The 24944-nt window shown below is 56.0% G+C and overlaps 1 protein-coding gene and 1 pseudogene across 2 annotated transcripts in view; both read left to right on the plus strand.

The window, feature by feature from the left end:
- The window catches only part of BCR (BCR activator of RhoGEF and GTPase), a 137488-nt gene that overhangs the window by 77203 nt on the left and 35341 nt on the right, over positions 1-24944 (plus strand). For both annotated transcript variants that reach the window (XM_034951699.4, XM_034951698.3), the window contains exons 3-8: positions 3242-3346; positions 3644-3829; positions 10682-10789; positions 13804-13864; positions 15352-15404; positions 15905-16045. In XM_034951699.4, the coding sequence (XP_034807590.1) occupies positions 3242-3346; positions 3644-3829; positions 10682-10789; positions 13804-13864; positions 15352-15404; positions 15905-16045 (654 nt within the window). The remainder of the gene's footprint in view (positions 1-3241; positions 3347-3643; positions 3830-10681; positions 10790-13803; positions 13865-15351; positions 15405-15904; positions 16046-24944) is intronic.
- LOC100971936 (F-box/WD repeat-containing protein 4-like) lies at positions 5030-7252 on the plus strand (annotated as a pseudogene).

The following is a 24944-nucleotide window of genomic DNA, read 5'->3' on the forward strand; positions in this document are numbered from 1 at the left end:
GGTTTCATAGGTCGCCCCACCCTATGTGTATGTGCACCATGGGCAGCAGACTTGCTGAACTTGGGTAGCATTTCAGGGCACCAAGGCAGGCTCAACTGACAGTCCTGGGTTCCTTGGACCCAACTGTCTCCAAGTGAGAGTATTGAGACCCTGAAGGAGCCCTCAGAGATTCATAAAAACGCAGCCAACACTAGGATACAGCCAGGTGTTTGAGATCCACTCATTGATTTATTAAATGAATCTTAACTGAGCACCTGGGTGTTCTGGGCACTGTGCTAGACAGGGAAGTTCCTAGCTCAGGCACAGCCATGGCCTGGAGGCTCCCACCCGTGGAGTCACTGCCTACCCTGCCCTGGGGAGACAGGTGTGCATGGAACCTGCATGTCCTTTTCCTTGGAGCTGCTCTCAGCCCAGATCTTGATGGCTGTCCCCCCCACACACATGTACGTGTGTATAAATGCATATATATACACACATATACACAGGCACCCGGGCATGCTGACACCTCATGCATATATTCACACAAGTGTGCACACACTTAGGAGATTCCCAGGGCAAAAAGGTGGCCCAGGAAGGCTTTTTAGATGGTCCCAGTGGGCAAGTGAGGATGTGTGGTCCAAGCCCCAGGGACTCAAATAGGGCACAGGGTGGGGCTCCCTCCCCGGGCAGTGGAGGCTCAGGGCCGGAGGGCATTTGCCTGAGACCATGGGGCAGGCCAGGCCCTGGGCGCTTCGTGTTGAACCTGTTGTCTATACCATGACATGCCTCCCTCCTAGAGGGCCAGGGAAATAGGACAGCAGGGTTGGGAGTAGGCAGGGGCTGTGCTGGGACCCTGATTCCAAATTCTACAGATACCATGAGGCCTGAGCTGACCTCAGTCAGATCCTTCCTCAAACCCATCAGTTCTCACTGGAGGTGATTCTGCTCCCAGGGCATGTGTGGCAGCGCCTGGAGACATTGTGGCTGCCACACCTTGGGGGAGAGGGTGTTACTCACATACGGTAGGTAGAGGCAAGGATGTTGCACAGAATCCTGCAAGGCACAGGATGCCACCCAGCCCCTGACAGAGACTCCTCCGGGCCTAGACGTCAGCGGGGCCAACAAGAAGCCTGCCCGCAGCCAGTGATTTTCCCCGAAAGTGGGAAAGTGAGTGATCAGGGACCACCGCCCCAGTTCCACGCCTGGGAGCCCAGCAACCAGTGGAGAAGTGGGCGGGGCTGTCACAGACACTGGACCTGACACCACCCCCACCCCCCGCGCCCACACACTTTCCTCTGACTGCAGGCAGGGCCATTGGGCACAGGCGGGACAAAGGGAGCACGGCCTCAGCCCGGTGGAGCACTGAGGTGCTGCCATGGGCATGGCCAGCCTCCAACATTGCCAGTGGCCAGGGAGTAGGCGAGAGTGGCCAGGAAGTCAGGCGGCGGTTTCTGTGGCCTTTGGTGTCATCATCTTTGGTGTCATGCCTTTGCTGGGACTGTTGTAACAAAGCATCACAGACTGGGGGGCTTAAAGAACAGGAGTTTATTTTCTCCTAGTCCTGGAGGCCTGAAGTCCAAGATCAAGGGGTGGGCAGGGTTGGTTTCTTCTCGGGCCCCTCTCCTGGGCTTGTCTTCTCTATGTGTCTTCACATAATGTTCCCTCCATTTGAGTCTGTGTCCTGACCTCTTCTTTTACAAGCACCCTAGTCCTGATGGGGTAACATGGCTCATGCCTGTAATCCCACCACTCTGGGAGGCTGAGGTGGAAGGACCGCTTGAGCTCAGGAGTTTGAGACCAGCCTGGGCAACATGACAAGACCTTGTTTCTATTACAAAAAAAAATTTTTTTTTTTTTTTTTTGAGACGGAGTTTCGCTCTTGTTGCCCAGGCTGGAGTGCCACAGCATGGTCTCGGCTCACTGCAACCTCCCCCTCCTGTGTTCAGGCAATTCTCCTGCCTCTGCCTCCCAAGTAGTGGGGATTATAGGTGCCCACCACCACACCCGGCTAATTTTTGTATTTTTAGTAGAGACGGGGTTTCACTATGTTGGCCAGGCTGGTGATCTCGAACTCCTGACCTCAGGTGATCTGCCCGCCTCGGCCTCCCAAACTGCTGGGATTACAGGCATGAGACATTGAGCCTGGACCCCCCAAAAATGTTTAAGTTAGCAGAGCGAGGTGGTGGGTGCGTGAGGTCCCAGCTACTTGGGAGGCTCAGATGGGAGGATGACTTGAGCCTGGGCTCTCAAGGCTGCAGTAAGCTGTGACTGTGCCACAGCACTCCAGCCTGAGCGACAGAGTGAGACATCGTCTCAAAAAAAACAAAAAAGAATGGGACATATGGAACCTTTTGGCTTCAGTTTACCTTAAAGGCCCTGCCTTCAGATACGGTAACGTTCTAAGGTACTGGGGGTTAGGGCTTCCACATGAATTTGAGTGGGGAGGGGAGATGTTATCATAACTAGGATTAGAAGGTGGCCTCCCAGGGGCATGGGCTCTGTCCCCTACATCAACATCCAACAATGTGTCAGCTTCATCATTTGGAGACAAAAACAGTAGAGCTTCCCTGAACTTTCAGTAGGGACGCTAATGGGAAGGGGGGACTTTGTCGAGGGTCCCTGCCAGTCCAGTGATGTCAGGGTCTAAAAAGCAGGGTCAGGGGACACAGGCCTTGAGCCCCAGGGACAGGGTTCTTCTGGGGCAGGTGGTAGCAGTCCCTGTGGCTGGGAGGGAGGGCATCTGGAGAAGGCGGTGCTGCCTGGGCCCCGTCAGTCGAAGGGTCATGTGGCAGCAGCAGTCAGAGAATCCAGGTGAGGCGGGCCCCAGGTGAGCAGTGGGGAGTGGAGTTTGGCTGCAGCAGGAGCCAGGTGGCCATGCTGTGGGCTCCGACGCCCCCTCAGGTCAGAGCCTCCTTCTCCTTCCCTGACTGTGTCAGGCAGCTGCCCTTGGGTTGCATGCAGAAGCGTGGAGGGAGGCCTGGCCCAGCCTGCTCCGCACCAAACTCTGTTTCGCGGTCTGGCAAGAATAAGGGTGGCCCTGGTGTTGCCAGATGACCCCCCTCCCCGGGATTCTCAGTGACTGTGAGGGTGTGGCTTAGTATGTGCGGAGGGTCCCCTGCCTCCCTTTAATTCCATGTGGAGCCTTTGTGGGGGCAGGGGTTTGTCCAGAGGTCAACAAGCTGGCCCTCCTCTCTCAGAGGGCCCTGATGCAAGAATCCTCCTACCATCCTTCCAGGCTGACTTCTGTCTATTTCTCCTGCAGAGTGAGCTGGACTTGGAAAAGGGCTTGGAGATGAGAAAATGGGTCCTGTCTGGAATCCTGGCTAGCGAGGAAACTTACCTGAGCCACCTGGAGGCACTGCTGCTGGTGAGGAGGATTTAGGAAGCTGAGCAGGGCGGGATGGGGCAGGGTGACAGGGTTGGGGAGCCTCTTTGCCCTTAAGTCCCAGGTCAGCTGTCAGAGCCTGGGTGCAGCTCGCCATCCCTGGAGTGGATACCAGTGGAAGACTGAGTTGCCAGACCAAGCTGGTTTTAAAATTGTATTTATGTGATTTAAAAATAAAAGTTCATATGTCAGGTAACCATGACTGTCTACTGCCATACAATGCACCTGACGGATGGCAGCCCCTCTCACCTGTGCTACCTCACTTGTGCCCTCTTCCAGCCCATGAAGCCTTTGAAAGCCGCTGCCACCACCTCTCAGCCGGTGCTGACGAGTCAGCAGATCGAGACCATCTTCTTCAAAGTGCCTGAGCTCTACGAGATCCACAAGGAGTTCTATGATGGGCTCTTCCCCCGCGTGCAGCAGTGGAGCCACCAGCAGCGGGTGGGCGACCTCTTCCAGAAGCTGGTGAGTAACCCAGGGCCGGTGCTGGGACTACAGGCGTGTACCACCACGTCCAGCTAATTTTTTGGATTTTTAGTAGAGACAGGGTTTTGCTATGTTGGCCAGGCTGGTCTCAAACTCCTAACCTCAAGTGATCCACCTGCCTCAGCCTCCCAAAGTACTGAGATTACAGGCGTGAGCCGCCATGCCCAGACTTTTTTTTTTTTTAATTTATATTTATTTAGATAGGTATTTTTAAAAAGAGATGGGGACTTACTACGTTGTCCAGGCTGGAGTGCAGTGGCTATTCACAGGCGCAGTTCCACTGCTCATCAGCACGGGAGTTTTGACCTCCTTCCTTTCCAACCTTGGCTGTTTCACTCCTTCTTAGGCAAACTGGTGGTTCCCAACTCCTGGGAGGTCACCATATTGATGCCAAACTTAGTGTGTAGTGCACTACAGCCCAGAACTCCTGACTGAAGCCATCCTCCGGCCTCAGCCTTCCGCGTAGCTGGGGCTATAGGTGCACGCCACCACACCGTGTGTGTGGCTGGGACTACAGGGGCGCGCCATCACACCCTGTGTGCGCCATCACACCCTGTGTGCACACACTGTCCCTGAAGCAGGCTTCCTCCGCTGGGAAACAAGTCCTCTAGGGGCAGGTGTGGCCAGAGGCCAGGCCCCCCTCTAAGTGTGAAGAGCATGTGATTCCTTAAAAGCCCTTCCCCCAGCACTTCTGGACTACCGAGACACACAGCTCTGGCCTCGGGCCTCCCCTTGGCTGGTGCTGGGGGCTGAGTTTTCTGCTCTGAGGTGTGGCTTTCCTGTAGGGGGACCCCTCCCTCTGCCACCCTGTGCTGCAGACCCCCAGACTCCAGGCCAGAGCTAAGGCTTGAGGAACACAGAAGGCACTTAATTTGTTCCAGTTCTTGCTCCCTGGGGCTCTTTCCCCCATGGCCAGAGAGCAGGAGGCTGTATTTTGAAACATGCCGCCCCCTCCATCTTTGAAGCCCCCCCACCCCCGTTTCTCCGTGTGTGTGTCAGCAGTTTTAAATCTAGTGGAGGGTGGTGGCTCGGGCTGGGCTCCGCGTCGGGCCGCCCCGCGGCTGCTCTTGGGCAGCCAGGGCCGCTGGGTGGGGGGCCGCCGGGAATGGCGGGCCCGGGTGAGGGCGGGGGCGGAGAGGCGAAGAAGCTGCAGGAAGGGAGGGTGACGAGGGGGAAGCGAAGGAAGGGGAAGAGGAAGGGAAAAGCGAGCGAGAGGGGCAAGGCGGAAGAGGAAGCAGGGCGGAAGGGAAGCCCGGGCCGCAGACGGCGAAGGAGGCAGCGGGCGAAGGAGGCAGCGGGCCGGGGGCTGAGGCGGGAGCGAGGACACGCCCAAGAGAGGAAGCAGAGGGAGGCGGAAGCGTGGAGGAAGGGGCGAGAGGCATCATCAGAGGAGATGAGGGGAGCGCAGGGGCCGGGAAAGAGGCACAAGGAAGAGAGTATGGGAAGGAGGAATGGAGGGTCAGGGCTAGGCGGCGGGAGGGCGCCAGGCCGGGAAGAGTACAAGGACAAGGAGGTCAGGTTTGGGCCTACATCCCGGGGACAGGGGCGGCCATGGCGGCGGCAGCCAGGGAGGAGGAGGAGGAGGCGGCTCGGGAGTCAGCCGCCTGCCCGGCTGCGGGGCCAGCGCTCTGGCGCCTGCCGGAAGTGCTGCTGCTGCTCATGTGCTCCTACCTCGACATGCGGGCCCTCGGCCGCCTGGCCCAGGTGTACCGCTGGCTGTGGCACTTCACCAACTGCGACCTGCTCCGGCGCCAAATAGCCTGGGCCTCGCTCAACTCCGGCTTCACGCGGCTCGGCACCAACCTGATGACCAGTGTCCCAGTGAAGGTGTCTCAGAACTGGATAGTGGGGCGCTGCCAAGAGGGGATTCTGCTGAAGTGGAGATGCAGTCAGATGCCCTGGATGCAGCTAGAGGATGATGCTTTGTACATATCCCAGGCTAATTTCATCCTGGCCTACCAGTTCCGTCCAGATGGTGCCAGCTTGAACCGTCAGCCTCTGGGAGTCTGCTGGACATGATGAGGACGTTTGCCACTTTGTGCTGGCCAACTCGCATATTGTCAGTGCAGGAGGAGATGGGAAGATTGGCCTTGGTAAGATTCACAGCACCTTCGCTGTCACGTACTGGGCTCATGAACAGGAGGTGAACTGTGTGGATTGCAAAGGGGGCATCATATCATTGTGAGTGGCTCCAGGGACAGGACGGCCAAGGTGTGGCCTTTGGCCTCAGGCCAGCTGGGGTAGTGTTTATACAGCATCCAGACTGAAGACCAAATCTGGTCTGTTGCTATCAGGCCATTACTCAGCTCTTTTGTGACAGAGACGGCTTGTTGTGGGCACTTCTCACCCCTGAAAATCTGGGACCTCAACAGTGGGCAGCTGATGACACACTTGGACAGTGACTTTCCCCCAAGGGCTGGGGTGCTGGATGTCATGTATGAGTCCCCTTTCGCACTGCTGTCCTGTGGCTATGACACCTATGTTCGCTACTGGGACTGCCGCACCAGTGTCCGGAAATGTGTCATGGAGTGGGAGGAGCCCCACAACAGCACCCTGTACTGCCTGCAGACAGATGGCAACCACTTGCTTGCCACAGGTTCCTCCTTCTACAGTGTTGTACGGCTGTGAGACCGGCACCAAAGGGCCTGCCCGCACGCCTTCCCGCTGACGTCGACCCGCCTCGGCAGCCCTGTGTACTGCCTGCATCTCACCACCAAGCATCTCTATGCTGCGCTGTCTTACAACCTCCACGTCCTGGATATTCAAAACCCGTGACCGTCAGGGCCACCCCTGCCTGTGGGCCAAGGAGACCAGTGAGTCAGGGACCTCTCTTGCATGAAGGGTGCAGTGATAGTTCCTCCCCACTGCCCCACTGTGCTCCTGGGCCTGTGAGCCCAGTGCTCAGGCACCTTGCAGTAGAGGCTTCTGACTCCTGGAGCTTTGTGGCTTACCAGAGATGCAGTCCCTCCCAGGAACCTGTTGGAGAGGCAGGACCTGCTGCTTTAGAGGAGTGCAGCTGAACCTGGGCCCTGCGACTCTGTTTGGCCAGAGCAAGGATCTGGCCTGGAGAGGCCCATCCTACACCCCTTATTAGAGCCGTGATAGCCTACAGAGTGAGGTGAGGTTCTCCCGCCTTCCCAGGTGGTTTCTTTCTGCCACTTTCTGGAAAGAAAGGTGAGGCTGCCAATAGCCCGCTGGCACCAGCCAGACCTCACGCTTGACCAACCTCTCGGGGCCAGAGGTTCATTCCTGGGGCACTGTGGCCTGGTTTTGCTTTGAAACCAAGAGAGGGCAAAGGGAACCCAGCAGTTCTGAGTGAGTTCTAGCCAGCCCTACCTCAGGCTGGCTGTTGAGAGATTTTACAATTTTCATTTTTGTAAAAATAAAGCTTGATTGTTCACACACACACACACACAAAAAAACCTAGTGGACGTGACTTGGCCTGCCGCCCTCCTGAGAAATGGAGAATCGTGTTGTTGGGGGGAAAAAAACACACATCCAGAGCTCTTCGCCAGATAATATTCCGAAATCACTCAGAGACTTTTTTAAAACTTTAATATCTGAGGAACACTGGAATTTAACTTTGGAAAGTTTCCGCTGGCTGCCCTGGAGGCCTTGAGCTACCTTCATGCGTCAGATGATGCAGCCGGAAGACTCGGAGGAGAGGCTGGGGTTGCAGTGGGAAGTTGTTCGCCATAACGACGAGCTGAGTACTCACGTGTGTTCAACCTGGGCTGGGTGCTGGGGACTCCCCAAGGACAGATATGCCCGGTGCCTGCCCTTGTCCCCATGACCAGCTCAGTAGGGTTGGCCCAGCATCGCTCTGTCAGGCTTCCGGGTTGGACAAGTCTTAGGACCAAAGGAGCTTGCAGTGCCCTTCCCAGCTCCAGTGCCTCTTCCATGCCCAAGAACTCGTGATCCACGTCCAGTGGTTCAGAAAGCCAGACTCAGATGCGGCTTCTGCCACCTCCTCCTGTGGGGCTGCACGGGCTGACTTCCCTGCTCTGGGTTGTGGTTCTGGCTGAAGTTTTATCAACTCAGAATTTTTATTTTTCTAATTATTTCAAACTTACAGGAGAACTGTAAGAATGGAGCAAAGAGCTCTAGTATAGCCTTCATCCAGATACACTGATGGGAACTTTTTGCCACATTTGCTTTATCTCTTTCTGTGCGCACGCAAACGCACATAGACACATACACACACAAGCACAAGAAGTTTTCCCCCTGAATACTTCATTTGCTAAGAACAAGAACATTCCTGTAACTCACAGTAGAATTTGTCAAATTCAGGAAATTTCACATTCATGAGGTACTATTATTTAATATGTAGTTCATGTTAACTTCCCCCAAGTTAACAATTACATTCTTCACAGCTGTTTTCATTCTCTGATTCAGGACCCGGTTTAAGATCATGTTATGTACTTGGTTGTCACATCTCTCTAGTCTCCTTCCATCTGTACCAGTTCCTTAGACTTTGCTTGTCTTCCATGACCTGGACTTTTTTTTTTTCTTTTTCCTTGAGATAGAGTCTCACTCTGTCGCCCAATCTGGAGTACAGTGGTGCAGTCTTGTCTCACTGCAACCTCTGCCTCCTGGGTTCAGGTGATTCTCCTGCCTCAGCTTCCCTGAGTAGCTGGGACTACAGGCACGTGCCACCATGCGCAGCTAAATTTTTTGTGTTTTTAGTAGAGACAAGGTTTCACCATGTTGGCCAGGCTGGTCTCAAACTCCTGACCTCAGGTGACCTGCCCGCCTCAGCCTCCCAAAGTACTGGGATTATAGGCATGAGCCACCGCACCCTGCCTTTTTTTTTCCCCCCCTTTTGGAGATGGAGTCTCGCTCTATCACCCAGGCTGGAGTGCAGTGGCGTGATCTTAGCTCCTTGCAACCTCTGCCTCCCAGGTTCAAGCGATTCTCCTGTCTCAGCCTCCCGAGTGGCTGGGATTATAGGCATGCGCCGTCACGCCCGTCTAATTTTTGTATTTTCAGTAGAAACTGGGTATTGCCATGTTGGCCAGGTTGGTCTTGAACTCCTGACCTCAGGTGATCTGCCTGCCTCGGCCTCCCAAAGTGCTAGGATTACAGGCGTGAACCGCCGTGCCCAGACAACCTTGACATTTTTTGAAGGGCACAGGCCCACTCGGGTTTGCCAGTTTCCTCAGGAATAGCTTCACGTTGTGCGTAACAGCACCACAGCAGCGAGGCTGTGTGCGTCTCAGTGCATCAGATCCGGAGGCACGTTTTTGATTAGTGAAAAATGTGGAAAGGAATTGCTTAGAACTTTGCACGAGCCACCTGGAAGATGTGAGCTCCTGGAGCGGGAGGGAGGAGAAGCCTTGAAAGGAGTCCTCTTCCCAAGACCCCTGAGACCCTGCTGAGCTGTCGCCTCTTCTGAGAGGCTGTCCTGGTCCTGACCACATTCTCAAAAGCAGTCTCCTCGCTCTCAGTCCCTGTCCTGCTTATAACCATCTGCCATTACTTTGCTTGTGTGTGTTCATGCACGTGTTTATCAGGCGCTGTCCTGTTAGAACACCAGCTTCAGAGGGCAGCGCCGTGTCTGAATTGTTTACCACTGCGGTGACAAGGCCTAAAGCAGGCCCTTGGCTGCTTTGTACCAAGGCTGGGAGGCACTCAGTGACTTGCAAAGGAGGGAGGAGGGAAAGAAGGAAGAGCTCTGGGCCTCATCACTGCACGGATGAGGAAGAACCTAGAATTGGAGGATGCAAGGACTCCTCCGGGTGGTCAGCATGGCAGGGGCCTGGCAGGCGTCTTCCAGCTGCTACCCTTTCCTCGTACACTCTAAGACCCTTCTTGCAGCCCTTCTAGGGAGCAGGGCCAGAAGATCAGACAGTGCCAAGGGTGCCTGGTTTATCCAGCATCTGGGATTGTCATCTGTAGAAACATAAAATTCAATATAAATGCAAATGCACATGGAAATAAAATTTAGGTTTGACACAAAACAAACACCAGGAGCCGTGAATGCCTTGGGCTTCCAGCTTGCAGTCAGCTACAGTGGGAGTCTCCAGCCCTGACCAGTGCGTCTCCTGGGTCTGCCCTTATACTCCCCAGGCCTAGGTTTGCTGATTTTTCCCTCGCTGCCCATAAAGGTGTTGTGGGGCCCAGAGATGGCGGTGTCTACTGCACTCACACAAGTTGTTGCTGAGTCGAGTGTGTGTCTGAGCTGGAGGTGCAGTGAGGAGATCTATTATTGCCGTTGGTTTAATAAAGAACAAACAACACCTCTCGCCTTACAGCCAGTCGGTCTCCCCCCGCCAGGTGTGTAGCATGACACCTGAGCACCCTCACCAGGCCCAGGATGGGCTTGTGTCTGTGCAGTGGGAGGCTCTCTTCTGCAAAGACGGCCGGACTTGGCATTTCTTATGTGTCTGAAGGGACTGGACATGCGTGGAACACCATGGGTGGGAAAGGGGGTGACCTCTGTGTCCAGGGTACACTCCTGCAGCCAGAATGGGAAAGTGCTGAGCACAGACACTTGTCCAGATTCACTGACAACCTCAAACTTCAGCTGCCGCTCATGGCACCATTTCAGCGAGTGGGGTGGGAGGAATAAGTAGCTCTGGAAGGGAACTGTTACCTGCCTGGCGCCGTGAGTCACTTCTCAGCATGTCATTTTGGGAACGGGAAGTGTGCTGGGTGCGTGGGGAGGGGAGCAGGTGGGAGGGAGCAGCACGGAAGCGCCGAGGCCTCTGCAGCCTGTGTGCCGTCTGCTGTCCCTGGAGTTTCTGCAGAGCTGTGCACGGGAGCCTGCTCTTCAGAAAGGTGGGGGAGCAGCAGCACCTGTCCCACTCTCTCTTCCTTCCTCCCCCTCAGGCCAGCCAGTTGGGTGTGTACCGGGCCTTCGTGGACAACTACGGAGTTGCCATGGAAATGGCTGAGAAGTGCTGTCAGGCCAATGCTCAGTTTGCAGAAATCTCTGAGGTAATGCCTTGATGCCATTCAGACAGGTGCACCGCTGACTCCCACCTGTACCCTCCACCTCCTGAGGAGAACAGAGTGCACCAGATCAAGATCTGGTCGTGAACCCCAGCTGTTTCCAGATTCTGTTGGGTTCGTTGCGTCAGCCCTGTGCTGGGGATGCTGTTGTGCCCAGACAGAAGGAGCAGCCCACAGGGCGTCCTGCCTCCCCGGGGGCGAGGGCCTGATTCTGGGGGTTGCTGAGTTCCGGGGACACTCTTTGCACTGTCTGTCTGCAGTGAGGGGTGTCTGTAGTTCTGCCTGTGAGCAGCTCTCTCCACAAGAGTCCTGAGGCTGACTTTGTACCTGGCACTGGAGGCGAGGCCGGAGGTGGCCCACTCTTCCTTTTCTAGCCTGCCAGAGACCTTGAGAGCATTGAGGAAGCATGGGGGCTAGCGCCGTGGGGCAAGGGCTCATGGCACCTGTGCTCTGTAGACCCATGTGGGGAGCAAAGCGACAGGTTGGAGCTGCACTAACCCAGGCCCCGGGTCTGAGAGGCTGCTGACTCCCTGCCTGCATTTAGCCCCAGGAAGCTGAAACCTCAAACCATGCGGCATTAGCGCCCAGGGCCTCGAAAGAGTCATTCAGAAACAGAGACCATGAATGGGCCGTTCAGGAGGCTGGTGGCCTAGCCAGAACCAGAACCCAGCCACACCCCTGGGTCTGCACTCCAGACTGGGGTTCTTTCTGCCCTTCCCCAGCCTGTGTCTGCCTGGTGGTCACTCTGCGACATTTTCCTCTTTGGAGGCCCTTGCCTCTTCATGAGCCCCCCATCTCGCTGTAGCTTTGCCTTCTGACTTGGCTTTCCCCCACCCAGCAAGGGTTCTGAGCAGAAAGCCCTCCGTGTGAGAACCGCAGGGTTAGAAAGAGACATGGGCACTAGAAATAGGGAGTGAATGCGGTCACCCTTGCTGGGACACCCTCAGCTGTCACCCCTGGGCTTTGTTGCTGAGGCTTTGTGCCGTCTTATTGTTTATCACCGGATGGAGCATCACGGGCTTTGCTCTGATGTCTCCAGTGGTGACAGTACCTGCCGCTCTGTTCCTCCAGAGTCTGTGGGGCACCCTGCTCCGCCAGGTGCTGCTGGTAACAGGCTCTGCATGTATCCGGGGCTCCAGCTCCCTCCCCACTGCCAGACTCCCTCTGGACCATTCAATCTGTTCTCTTTTCCTTTTTCATTAAATGAGCAAACCTCCTCCCCAACAGCTGGAATGGTGGCATCGAATTTCAAGTGACCTTGACAAATCAGGGACCTGATCTTTTAAGAACAGGTTACAGTTAAGCGGGCAAGTTCAAGTCCACCCAGACAGGTTTCTGCAGAGGAGGGAGGAAACACCATGGGACGCCACCTGGGGATCACGTGGTGCCACCAACCATGCACCAGTGGATTCTGAGCCATGGTTGAGATGCAGGGAGTGGGATGGGGCTCAGGACCAGCCGCAAACCGACCCACCATGAAAGTTCGTGGCACCTGCACCGTCAGGGCGACATGCACTTTGGTTCTCTGTGTTTCAAAAAAGACCCAGAGGAATTGGAGCCACCCAAAGAAAGCAGAGTCAAATGCAAGGAAGAGAAAGCAGCAAGCCCTGCAGAGGTGTTGGGGGGTCAGTGCTCAGGCGTGGGAGTTCAAGGATCACCCTCAAGTACAGGAAGGAGTGGAGTAGTGTCCGTCTTCTCCTGGGACAGTCCTGAGAGATGGGCAGCATCCAGTTAGATCTGGTTCCATGGAACACCAGCTCTCCAGACGGTAGGAATAGGAATTACATGAAAAGGGCTTTGGGAGTCAGGCCAGTTTGGGAAATGCAGGGTTAAACAAAACTCACAAGTTTTCTTGAGGCAGGTGTTCCTGGAGCTCCTAGATAACTCCCAAGCATCACACTGTCCACGGACACGTGGGCCGCCTCCCAGGCTCTTGTGAGCCCAGCACCTGGTTTTTGCAGTCTTTTGTTTGGCTCTCCCACCCCCTTACACCCTTTGGGAACTGCTGAGTCAGATGTACAGAAGAACAGTCACTGCGAGGGCTGTTAAACTCTCAGGAAAGGTACCAAAGTGCATGGCAGCGTTTGGCCCCAGTGAGCTGGAAAACACTTTCGTCTGGTCTTGAGATGTTTCCTGCAGCACAAGAGGTTGGCAGAGCAACCTCAGAACCTCTTCTGTCTCTGTTTATGCTTTTGTTCAGAAGCTTAGTACCAGGAATTAATCTCAGCTCCTTCCCAGAGGATTTTAGGCACACAGGGATCTTTTATTCTGCACTTCTCCAGTGATGCTTTCAACACAGTTGTATCAAAACAGCCTAGGCTATTCGCTTACAAGCCCTGCTTTTGCCCTGGGAATCTTAGCACCTCATTTTTTAGTAAGTACACTTGCAGATCCGGAGAGGGCAGGTGGAGGTATAATCCAGTGTCAGTCTGCAGTGGTGGGCCTGCCCTGGCCGTCTCCAAAGATGGGTGCTCTTCGGAACTGGCAGCCCCCTGCATGCTGTCTAATTGCCCCAAGAAAACAGTGACGTGTGTTTAGGAGCATGCTCCTGTTGGCCTCCATTTACAGGATCCTCTGTGTCAGAGGATCTCAGCCAGGCGTGATTTTGTTCACAAGGGACACTTGGCAATGCCTGGAGACATTTTGGTTGTCAAAACAGCAGGAAGGCAGGCGTGCTCCTGTACCTATAGGTAGAGGCCAGGGCAGCTGCTCAGCACCCTAAGGTGCCCAGGACAGCTGCTCAGAGAATTTGTAGCCCAAAATGTCAACAGTGACCTGGCTGAGAAGCCCTGTCCCAGGTGGACCGCAGCATCCAGGGCATCCTGCGTGCTCAGCTTGCTCGTGGGTCCCTGCACACCCTGTGATTTCATTATCAGCTCAGAATGCACCTGGGGTTTGTTGTAGTGAGGGAAAGCTGAAATTGTTGCCAAAGGGGGAACTTTCTGCATCATCAAAGCTGCTTCTGTCATCTGTGTGAACATGCGCTTTTCTCTCTGCAGAACCTGAGAGCCAGAAGCAACAAAGATGCCAAGGATCCAACGACCAAGAACTCTCTGGAAAGTGAGTTCTGCATGCTGAGGTCTCTGTGTGCCCTCGTCAGGGAGGCTGCTGCTGGCAGAGGGGGCGTTGTGGAAAAGCAGACACAGTGCCCACTTGGGTCATCCCTTGGTGCCTTTCCTGTTTTCTCTTCAGATAGAGTGGGCACGAGGAAAGAACAGCTCAGGGAGGGCAGGGAAGGATACCATCAGGACCAGTTTGCCACCAACATTAGCAACAAGGTGCTGCTTAAATTGACTTAAATGTTATCCTGTTGACCCCAGTGGCCTCATAAGGAGGATTTTTTTTTTTGAGGCGGAGTTTTGGCTCACTGCAACTTCCACCTCCCGGGTTCAAGTGATCCTCCTGCCTCAGCCTCCCGAGTAGCTGGGATTACAGGCACACACCACCACAGCCAGCTAATTTTTGTATTTTTAATAGAGATGGGGTTTCCCTCCGTATCGGTCAGGCTTGTCTGAACTCCTGACCTAAAGTGCCTTGGCCTCCCAAAGTGCTGGGATTACAGGCGTGAGCTACCGCACCTGGCAGTAACAAGGATTTGATTTTCTGTTTTTGCCAATGACAAGTTTGGTCATAAAGTAACCTGTGCAGAGCACAGGCTTTAAGTGGCTGGGCAGGAATTGAGTCCAGAGTTGCTGGGAAAGTGCTATCAGGAATTATCAGTCACTTCTTATTTTCAGTTGTTAGGGTGTTGTGAATAGTTACACTTGCAAAGAACAGCAGCCCCCGGAGCTTTGTCCTCCAAGCCTCAGTTTCCCCATCTGCAAAATGAAAATAGCGATGAGTGCCTTATGCTGGTTGTGGGAGTCTTGTGAAGAACATACTTGGCATGTCTCAGAACACACCTAAGCGTCTGTGCCTGGGACGGGCCACACTCACTGTCATCATGGAGAAGCACGGGTGGCTGAGGCTGGCCAGGGCTCCCACCATGCCAGGGAGTTGCTCCCACTGCAGTGGGGCTCATGTGCCTCTGGAGTCCGGGTGTCCTCGGGCAGGTCACCAGAGAACCTGTCAAACCAAGAGTTGTATTGGCATCTGAGTAGGTTTCTGCTTGTCTCAGAGTCAGGTGTCTGAAATGTCCTGGGATCGATGGTAAGAGCAGCTAAGAGGTCTGCTCAGCTTACCCTCTGGGCTGGGGAGCAGGTCTCCCTCCAGAATTGGGGCCCACCCCAGCCCGTCCTTGCCAGGGTGGGTTCCCTGACCTCAGGCTAGAGGAGCAGCAGTGCTGAGCCTTTTCAGCTGTTGCCACCAAGCCAGCCATGCAGGCTCGGGTCTGACAGCCGCTCTGGACTCTGCGTGCAGTGAATGTCCTGGACTTAAAGTGTTCCTGTTGGGTGCTCTAGCCTTGCCCTTGTCACTGCGCAGAGGGGAGTTGGGGCCTGTGGAGGCTGGGGCAGCCCCCTCCCCACTCACCCTTGCACTGAGGGTGGTCAGGCAGCTGGTGTGCTTCTCCATGTGCAACCTCTCTCACCTCCCCTCTCTCTCCACAGCTCTGCTCTACAAGCCTGTGGACCGTGTGACGAGGAGCACGCTGGTCCTCCATGTGAGTCACAGCGCCCCTCTGGACCGGGACCAAAACTGCCCCCTCGGGCACACACAGCAACAATGTTCTGAGATCTTTTTTTAGTTGTCATAGCTGCAGCCAAGGGGGTGCTACTGGCATCTAATGGGTAGAGGCCTGGGGTGGTGTTGGACATTCTGTAGGGAAAGGACAGCTCTCTCTTGTCCCTCCACAAAGAGTTACTCCACGCAAAATGTCCACAGTGCTGAGGTTGAGAAACCCTGCCCTAGATCCTTACAGAGGAGTCCTTCTTGGCCATGTGCATGCAGCGTGAGTTTGCTGGAACACATGTAGGACCTGCTTCCAGGATGGTGCTCACACAAGCTCTGTCCACAAAGCTGGGGCCCAAGTGAGAGAGACTGTGGTGACACTGAGGGAGCCGGCGCTCTGGGCTCCGTCCACACTTTGTGTCTGCACTTTGCACACAGTGGCAGGTGCCAGTGCTCCTCTGTGTCTAACTCAAGTCTTTCTTCCTGGGGCAGGACTTGCTGAAGCACACTCCTGCCAGCCACCCTGACCACCCCTTGCTGCAGGACGCCCTCCGCATCTCACAGAACTTCCTGTCCAGCATCAACGAGGAGATCACACCCCGACGGCAGTCCATGACGGTGAAGAAGGGAGAGGTGAGTGTGGCAGGGGATGGCTTGGGTCCACCCAGCCTGCTGAGCTGGGGGCATGCAGGGCACCCTCGATCTGAGGTCTAGAGTCCTTCCTGGTCCTCAGCAGACCTTGCCTTCTGGGATTGGTGAGTTTGGCCGCACACTCAGTCCTGTGTGGAAGGTGTCTGGGTGCAGTCTCAGGGGTGACCCTGCATGCACCATGCCCTCCAGGTGGCAGCCATCACCATGCCTCACTCAGCCACCTCTTTCCTTTTCTGTCATTGTGGGTTGTGTCCAGGGACCCCTTTTTTTTATCCCCCACAGTCTTGCCAGCTCAGGCTCCCCAGCCAAGGAGACTTGTGCAAAGGAGGTGAGTAGGAGGATGGCATTTTGTCTGCCTGGAATCCTCCTACTTCCTCCTGAGTGCTTTCATTAAAAAACAGTTAACATCGGGTTTAAGGATTAGAAAGTGGGGTTCGTGGTTTGTGTCTGTGACGTGAGACTGGTTGAAGCACTTCACGTCTTCCTCCGGGAAGACTCTCCTTCCCCTTCCCCCCCGTCACTGATGTACTCTGTGTGCACGTCATCGATGAGCAGGCATGGCCTGTGCCCGTGCCGCTCTGAGCCTTCCTAGGTGTGGCCTGGCACATAATGAGGCAGATGCATTCCCAGGCAGGTAGCAGCTACTGAGAACAGCCAAGGCGTGTAAGCTGGGGAGCCAGTGTCCAGGGGGAACAGCTTTTGTCAGAAGCAGCACCGAGGCGAGGGGAGCTGACCCACGGCTTCAGGGGTCTCATGCAGGGACAGAAGCTGTCTGGCCCAGGCAGGACACAGGCTGGGCGTGAACCTGACTGTAGTTGCCTCAGAACCACCTCATGGCTGGGTGCGGTGGCTCACGCCTGTAATCCTAGCACTTTGGGAGGCCTAGGCGGGTGGATCAGGAGGTCAAGAATTCGAGACTAGCCTGGCCAACATGGTGAAACCCCGTCTCTACTAAAAATACAAAAATTAACTGGGCACGGTGGTGGGTGCCTATAATCCCAGCTACTCGGGAGGCTGAGGCAGGTGAATCGCTTGAACCCAGGAGGCGGAGTTTGCAGTGAGCCGAGATCTCACCACTGCACTCCAGCCTGGGTGACAGAGTGAAACTCCATCTCAAAAAAAAAAAAAAAAAAAGAGAACCACCTCCTTCTCTTTCTTCTGGTTCATGGGCCAGGTGGTCGGCACTGTACCAAGGACACAGGCCCTGTCCTCGGGGCCCCCAGGGTGGACCTGCCCAACACATGGGGCTTGCTTTCCTCCTCCTGCCCTGGGCCACCAGGCAGGCAGCTGTCAGCCCCATCTGCCACACTCCACTTTGGGAATGGTACCCTGAGTGTCCAGAGTCTAATCCGAGTTGACCTTTAGTGAGGGACTTGGTCAGGTTTCTCCTGGTGGGCCTGGCCCAGGAAGGGCATGGAGGAGGAGGAAGCTGTCCCTTCCATTCCGCTCTCCGGCTTGTCCAAGCCCTGGAGCTGGGCAGACTCAGAGTCCCATGCCAGCATCGTGAGGACCGACCCACTGGGTGGCCTAGAGCTTCTCCCAACTGGGCCCATTCCTTGTCTTTGCAGCAGGGTGGGAACATGGCCCCACCTCATTGGGCACCTGGGCTGTCAAATGGGCATGATTTAGTGGCAGTCCTCGCCATCCGTGTTGGCTCCTTGGCAGTCTCTGAGCACATTGAAGGTGGAAGTGGGTCCCCAGCACCTTCCAGTGGAGGCGTTGAGCAGTGCAAGTGTTCCCCAGCTGCTCATCCCATGGCTGGGACCTGGGAGTGGTGGGGGATCAGATCTTGCTTCTTGGAGCAACAACCGGGCCCTGCCCTTGGTTCTCTTCCCTGGCTCAGGGCCCCAGAAGGAGAGCAAACCTGTGACAAATCTGTGGGCAGTCCACACAGATCTAAGTGGATGTTGGATTTGCTTCTCCTAAGCCTCCACGTGCTGAGTGGGTTCCTGCCAGGTTCGCCCTATCCTCCTGAGATGCCTGCTCTTTCTCTTCTACCGACTATTCTTTTATGAGCGCTCTGACCTCCTGGGAAGTGAGTGTGGGCATCCTTTTTCCCATGGCTTCTCCTGTGCCGAGTCTGCTCCCTGCAACTCCAGCTGCCATTTAGCATTCCTAGAGACAAGGAAGGGCCTTCTCAGTACTCGGATCATTGGAATCCACTGCTTTGGGGAATTAAGGAAAACACAGTGTTGTCTAGAAGTTGACACCCAGGCCCTCGTTCCTGCATCCGTCCCCATGGGGGCCGACTTCCACGCTTACCCATGGTCATGTCTCGGGGCCACCAAGGAGGAAGTGTAATTTAAGAAGGGCTGGGTGCGGCTGGGCGCGGTGGCTCGCACCTGTAATCCTAGTACTTTGGGAGGCCGAGGCAGGCGGATCACCAGGTCAGAAGTTTGAGACCATCCTGGCTAACACGATAAAACCCCATCTCTACTAAAAATACAAAAAATTAGCTGGGCGTGGTGGTGGGCACCTGTAGTCCCAGCTACTCAGGAGGCTGAGGCAGGAGAATCTCGTGAACCTGGGAGGCGGAGGTTGCAGTGAGCCGAGATTGTGCCACTGCACTCCAGTCTGGGCAACAGAGCGAGATTCTGTCTCAAAAAGAAAAAAAAAAAAGAAGGGCTGGTCGCTTCACAAAGGCAGGGGCCTGGATCTGCATCCTCCCCAGGACCTCGCCCTGGTGGAGGGGCACTTGCTCATTGAGGAGGGGTCACCTGGGTGCCTTAGCTGCAAAGCAAGAGGGAGGACTAATGACTCTAGAAAAGTCACCGTGAGTCTGACCAGCACCCCTTCACTCAGAGCTTTCTATCCGAGGCACGTTAAGGGAGGTGGCTTGATGGTGGCTAAGGCAGGATGATAGATGGCTGTGCTTTGCCCCTGCCCCTGCCATTCCTGGGGCAGATGCTGCTGATCAGTTGGGCACTCCAAGCCTGGACATCCACCTCGGTATCCCCTGGCACTGCCCAACGGGTTTGCAGTCCTTGATGCAGAAAGAAAGATGCCAGATGGGCGAAGCCCTGCCAGGGTCCGCTCTCCCTCACTGCTACCAGTGTACTGATTTGGGGACACCCTTTTGCTTCCCTGGGTGTCCGTGCTCTCTGAGGGCAATGATGCAGGGTCCGTGGCCCCTCCACTGGGTGTTGAGACTGAAAAGGTTTCACAGCCTGCGAGGGACTTTATGAAAGTGAGGGGTGGTGGCCTACCCGCATGCTGCCATCTGTGTCGGAGGTGACGGGCGAGCTCCCCTGACGACACTAGCCAGGAAAGGGGGGCAGAAGCTCCAGGCTACTTCCTCTTAGAATTTGCAGCCAGGGGCAGGGCCTGAACTTTTCTCAGTTCTGCCCATCTCTTAGTTTGGTACATGACATGGAGTGTCAAGTTCCCAAAGGGAGAAAGGGACTGTGCCTCTGCATTCTCATGACAATTCTGTGGGGTCAGAGGTGATCTCCCTTTTACAGATGAGGAAACTGCGACTCAGAGAGGTTGAGTGTCTTGCCCAGTCACACAGCCACTAAGTAGCTAAGCCAGGATGCGAGTGAGGCCATGGGCCCCTGGCCGCCTGTGTGCCCCTCGGGTGTGTTACTCTTTGGTTCCCTTCCTCCTCTGTGAGCCGATGGGACGTTTCTACCCCTCCTCTTGTTCCTGCACTACCTGGAGGTAGGAAAGAGGAAGAGATGTCCCTTTCAGCTCCGCACACTACCCCATCATCCTCTGCTGCTGCTGCTGGGAGTGTGTCAAGGGGTTGGAGCTGTTTCTGGCTTCCCTGGCATTTGATGTCAAGAGAAAAGCTGCTTCTGTTGGCCTGGGTGTTTCGAGGTTCTCCTGCAGTCACTACTGGGCCTCCTGGGAGGTGGCCCATTGCTACCTGCTGAGCCTGGGCAAGTCTGGCATCGAAGAGAGGCCCAGGTATGAGCCCTCTGCAGGGTCAGCCACCCCAGCCCCAGACCCCCACTGTGGCTCCTATAATCTCATTGCCCTTTTCAGCCACATCCCATGGCTCCAGGGCTGTGCTCTTAGGGGAACAGTGACTTTGGCCTGCATTCCAGGTAGCTCCCTGATGCTGAATGGTGGCCAGCAGGTGCTCTGGCTTCCTGGCATCCTGGCCCAAGCACACCTGGGGGCCGTGAGCCACAGGTGCTGCCCAAGAGAATGCCCTCCTTAGCCTCCCCGAAATGACAGGATCAAAGGATCCCGCAGGCACAGTTTCTTTCCAGGCCTGGGTTCTGAGGGCTGGTGGGTGGCGCTCATTTGTTTAGCTGAATTAACTTCACAGTTAGATAACCGATCCCCACTGCTGGGTGACTTCCCACGTGGTTGCCTGTCTGTCTACTTGGAGCCTTGGCACCATGTGCTGCTCAGCACCCCCTCCGCCTGGGCTCGGAAGCATAGCGGACGATCCAGTTTGGATGTTCTGTTTCCCAAGAGCCAGCCAGGCATTGACCTCCAATACTCGTTCTCTGCCTGGGATTGCAGAGGCCCCTCTTTTAGGAAGAACACAGACAGCAGTCCAAACAGGAGCTGCAGGAAGGCCCTGGAGGAGGGAAGTACCACCAGTGCAGGCTTGAGGCTGAGAGATGGTGAGGCTCGGGCAGAGGAGAACCAAGGTCTTTCAGTTGATGATTAAAGAGTTGGAGAACAGGCTGGGCATGGTGGCTCACACCTGTAATCCCCGCACTTTGGGAGGCCAAGGCGGGTGGATCACTTGAGGTTAGGACTTTGAGACCAGCCTGGCCAACATGGTGAAACCCCGTCTCCACTAAAAATGCAAAAATTAGCCAGGCATGGTGGCAGGTGCCTATAATCCCAGCTACTCCGGAGGCGGAGGCAGGAGAATTGCTTGAACCTGGGAGGCGGAGGTGGCCATGAGCTGAGATCACGCCATTGCACTCTGCACTCCAGCCTGGGCAACAGAGTGAAATTCCGTCTCAAAAAAAAAAAAAGAGTTGGAAAACAGTTGGAGAAGCCAGACCCTGTTGGCAAAGTTTGCAAGGGGTGCTACGGAGAGGGAGGTGCCCACCCCAGGGGTGAAGACAGGATGGGTGGGGTTCTCAGCTCCACTGGACACCAAACAGAAGCTGTAAGTGCAAGGCTAGTGCCCATGTCGAGGGCTGGGCCTTTCTGGGCCCTTCATAAACATTGGCAAACAAAGCTTGGGTTCTCGGCTTGTCTGGGCCAAGTTCTAATTCCTTCCAGGAGCGTGGGCACGTTGCTTACCTCTGAGCTGTTTCTTCTCCAGGAAGTGGTGGAGCTGGAGCCTGCTGCATGGGAGGGTTCTGTGGAGTGAGATGAGATGTTTTACGTCATGCTCTTTTCACACCTTCTTGGCACCCAGAAAGAGCTCAGCAAACATTAGCTGCTACCAGCCAGCCACCCTGACTGTGGCTGTCAGCCAGCATTGTTCTTCCCAGGCCCTGCCCTACCCTCCTCCTGGCATAGTGTCTCTCAGGGCATAGGAAACTTTCTCGGCCAGATTGGCCATGGGAGGCTTTCTTGGGGACCAGAGAGTCTGCAGGGAGGGCAAGTCAAGAGCAGGTGAGAGGGAGGGAAGGGCGAGCAGGACCCTTGACCTCATTCTCGGCTGCAGTGTATATTGGCCTGCCTGGTGACCCTCCTTGCTCCTGGTCCCACTGCCAAACCTCTGGAGTCTGCCACATCCCTGCATAGACAGGGCCACTGACAGGCAGTGGCAGCCAGTTCAGTGGCACTCAGCCAGGTCTCCAGGGGTGTGCGCTTTGCTCTGGGGGCAGGGTAGCGGGGGCTGAGGCCACTGGCTGCCTCCAGGGCCCCCCCACCAGCCAGCAGCTGGAAGCTCCACCTTGGTCTTCACTTGGGCCGTCTTCCTTCTCCACTTCCTCAGCTGCTACGTGGGCTTCTTTGGCAACTTTTCCTTGTACCACCAGTCAAGGCCCTGCTGATTTGTTGATGATCAGACTGTAATTCGTGTACCTGGGGAAGTTTTCCAGCATCTCCATGGAGCCATGGTCTCTGATTCCTGGAGCATGTCGTAGTCGGTTTAGGCTGCTGTAACAAAGTATCATCTGCTGAGAGGCTCACACACAGGCCTTTACCTCTCACAGTGGTGGAGGCTGGAGATCCGGCAGGGTGCCAGCAGGGTCAGGTTCTGATGAGGACAGTGAGAAGCACGGCCACCCTCCCACTGTACCCTCACATGGCCTTCCTGGGAGTGGACATGGAGAGAGAAAAGGACCTCTCTTTTTTTCCTTCTTATGAGGACACTCATCCCATCACATGGGTTCCACCGCATGACCTCATCTACACCTACTCACCTCGCAAAGGCCCCACCTCCAGGTACCAGCCCATTGGAGTTAGGGCCTCAGCATAAATTCTGAGGGGGACAGAAACTTTCAGCCCTAACAGTATGCTTCTTCCAGACTGGCCTTCCTGGGAAGGCCCTGGATAGGCTGTGCCTGGGGTTGGGGGTGATGTTGCACTGGCAACAGCTGGAGGAGGCAGCTGGCCTGGGGGAAGTCCCCTTAGCAAGGAGGTGCCCCTCCTCACTCCCACCAGCCTGATGCAACCCCCTCCTCAGAAGACAGGGCACATAATGTGACCTCACATTGTGTGAGGGCCTCAGTTTCCTTGTGTGTAGAAATCAGGGTTATGGTGCCTGCCTCGTAGAGTCCTGGTGAGGAGTGAGTGGTGTGATTCACGGGAAGCTGTGACTGTCACATTCCCACCTGCAGAGGACATGGTGAAGGGTGACAGCCCCGTGTGAGGCCCTGCAGGTCGCAGTTTCATTTAATCCTCAGAACATACCACCAGACTGGTCTTTCTCACCCCATCATGTTTAAGGAAACAGAGGCTCCAAGAAATGGAGGAGCATAGCCAGCATCGTCGTCACAGAGAAGGAGAAGGGTGGGCTCGGGACAGTGAAGATGCAGGCTGTCCTGGCCACCCTTGCTTTCTGCAGGCTCCTGTGGGGATGATGATTTTAGTTGTTCAAGAAGACAGGTGGCGTTTCTTCCAACTGGTGTTTCCCACCTGGGATGTGGGGGGGCTCCCCAAAGGGAATGTTGTCCTGTCAACTGGGGCCTGCTGTCCCACTGCCCTGCCCCGCTCCGAAGCACACACAGGGACCCATGCCCACACGGGGTTACTTGCACCAGGACACACACAGGCCTGACACGCACAGGACATGCCCTTGCATGGGAACACACACACACACAAACATGGAGACGCACACAGTGAGACACACGGGCACACACCTACCCAGGCCACAGGCCTGTGTGGGGTTCCATGCACGAGGGCACGCTCAGGCACTCACACTCACACAAGAATGAACACACCCGGAAACATGGAGACACACAGGGACACACAGACACAGAGCACATAGGATCTTCCCCTGTGCCCTTTTCATACACAGACTCCCATGGCCCCGGGGAGCCAAAGTGTGGTACCGTCCCTGTCCTGGGGCCACTGAGGCCCTGGCCCTCTCTGTCCCACAGCTCCAACTGGGAGTGTTTACCCCAGGTGAGATGCTGAGCCTTGGGGACAGTGGTTTCCAGCCACGTGGTCTTATGCCGGCTTTGGGATGCAGTCAGGATTGTGACCCCGGCCCACCCTTGCCGTGTGCCCTGGAGGACGACTCGGGTGGGCTATGCAGGAAGTCTGTGCTGATCTCAAGGCCGACTGTCCTGTACTCCAGGCCGGGGACCAGGCTGCTGAGCGCTTCCGAGAGGGACATCTCCTGGGCAGGGAGTGACATAGGCCACGCCACGTGGGCCTCCCAGCCATGTGCTGGTGCTGTGTGGGCTGGGAGGGCAGGCAGGGGCCGAGTGACGGGGACTGCAGAGCGGGGCCTGAGATGCTGTGACATGCTGGGCTGCCTGTGGCTTTCGGGCTTCTCTCAGATGAGAGTTGCACAGGTGGGTGGGGGGTTGGGGAGTCTGTGGCAGCATCAAAAGAGTAGCCCAGAAACCGCCGAGTCCACTGTCCGAGCCTCCCGGGCCTGCAGCCCGCACCCCAGAGGGGCCACTTCCTCCCCACAGTCAGGCCTGTGTGTCCTCTCAACGTGGCAAGCCGGCATGTGGGTGCTACAGGTCCCCAGTGTGACACTCAGTAGCCTTGCTGAAGGCCGAGGGTGCCCCTTAGGTGGGTTGTGGGCAGCCTCTGCTGGAGAGGGAGCTGCGTTTCTTGACCACAGGCAGAGTGGGCTGGGTCTGCAGTTTCTGAGCTGAGCATGGGGTGCCCTCTGCTGGTGATGGCGAGAAGCTCAGTGCCTTTGTATGGAGAAGGCTGCCATCCAGCCCCGCCACTGCCCCAGAAGGAAGGTGCCTGAGACCCCTCCTCCTTGGCCGGGAGGCCCTTTGCTGTGTCCCTGCCAAGAGGACCTACTGCAGTCCTTCCCGAAGGACCTCAGTGTCCTGGGACCCTACCCAGATCTGGTCCCCGCTGCAGACCCAGCAGTTTGGGTTACCCGGCTTCAGCGCTCCAGCTCTACATGATGTTTCTCCAGGTGCACATGCTGTTTCTTGCTTCCCGTGGGTGCCGTCACCAGGCAGCCGTCTGCCCTCGGCAGGCGGGGTGTGGGTGAGTGCCGATGAGTCATGGCCTTGGCACGCCAGCAGCCTTCCTACCCTTCCACTTATGGGCACCAGCAGACCCTGCGTAATTCATTGGTTCCCCTTCGCAAGAGCCGGCTGCCTGTCGTGAGCCAAGCTGCTTATGATGGTGACATGAAGCCTCCACCTCTGAGAGTGTCGGAGGACTGGCCCAGGCTGTTCTTGCAAATGGGGAGCTCTGTTGCCTCCGGCCCCAGAATGGGGGAAAAGTTCAGAGAGACCGAGGCTCCCCGAGAAGAACCTCAGGCTGCAGGTGACAGCAGGGCAAGGTGCCTGTCTGGCCCCAGGACCAGCCT

The sequence above is a fragment of the Pan paniscus genome, chromosome 23, assembly GCF_029289425.2.
Source record: "Pan paniscus chromosome 23, NHGRI_mPanPan1-v2.0_pri, whole genome shotgun sequence".
Classification (NCBI taxonomy): Eukaryota; Metazoa; Chordata; class Mammalia; order Primates; family Hominidae; genus Pan; species Pan paniscus.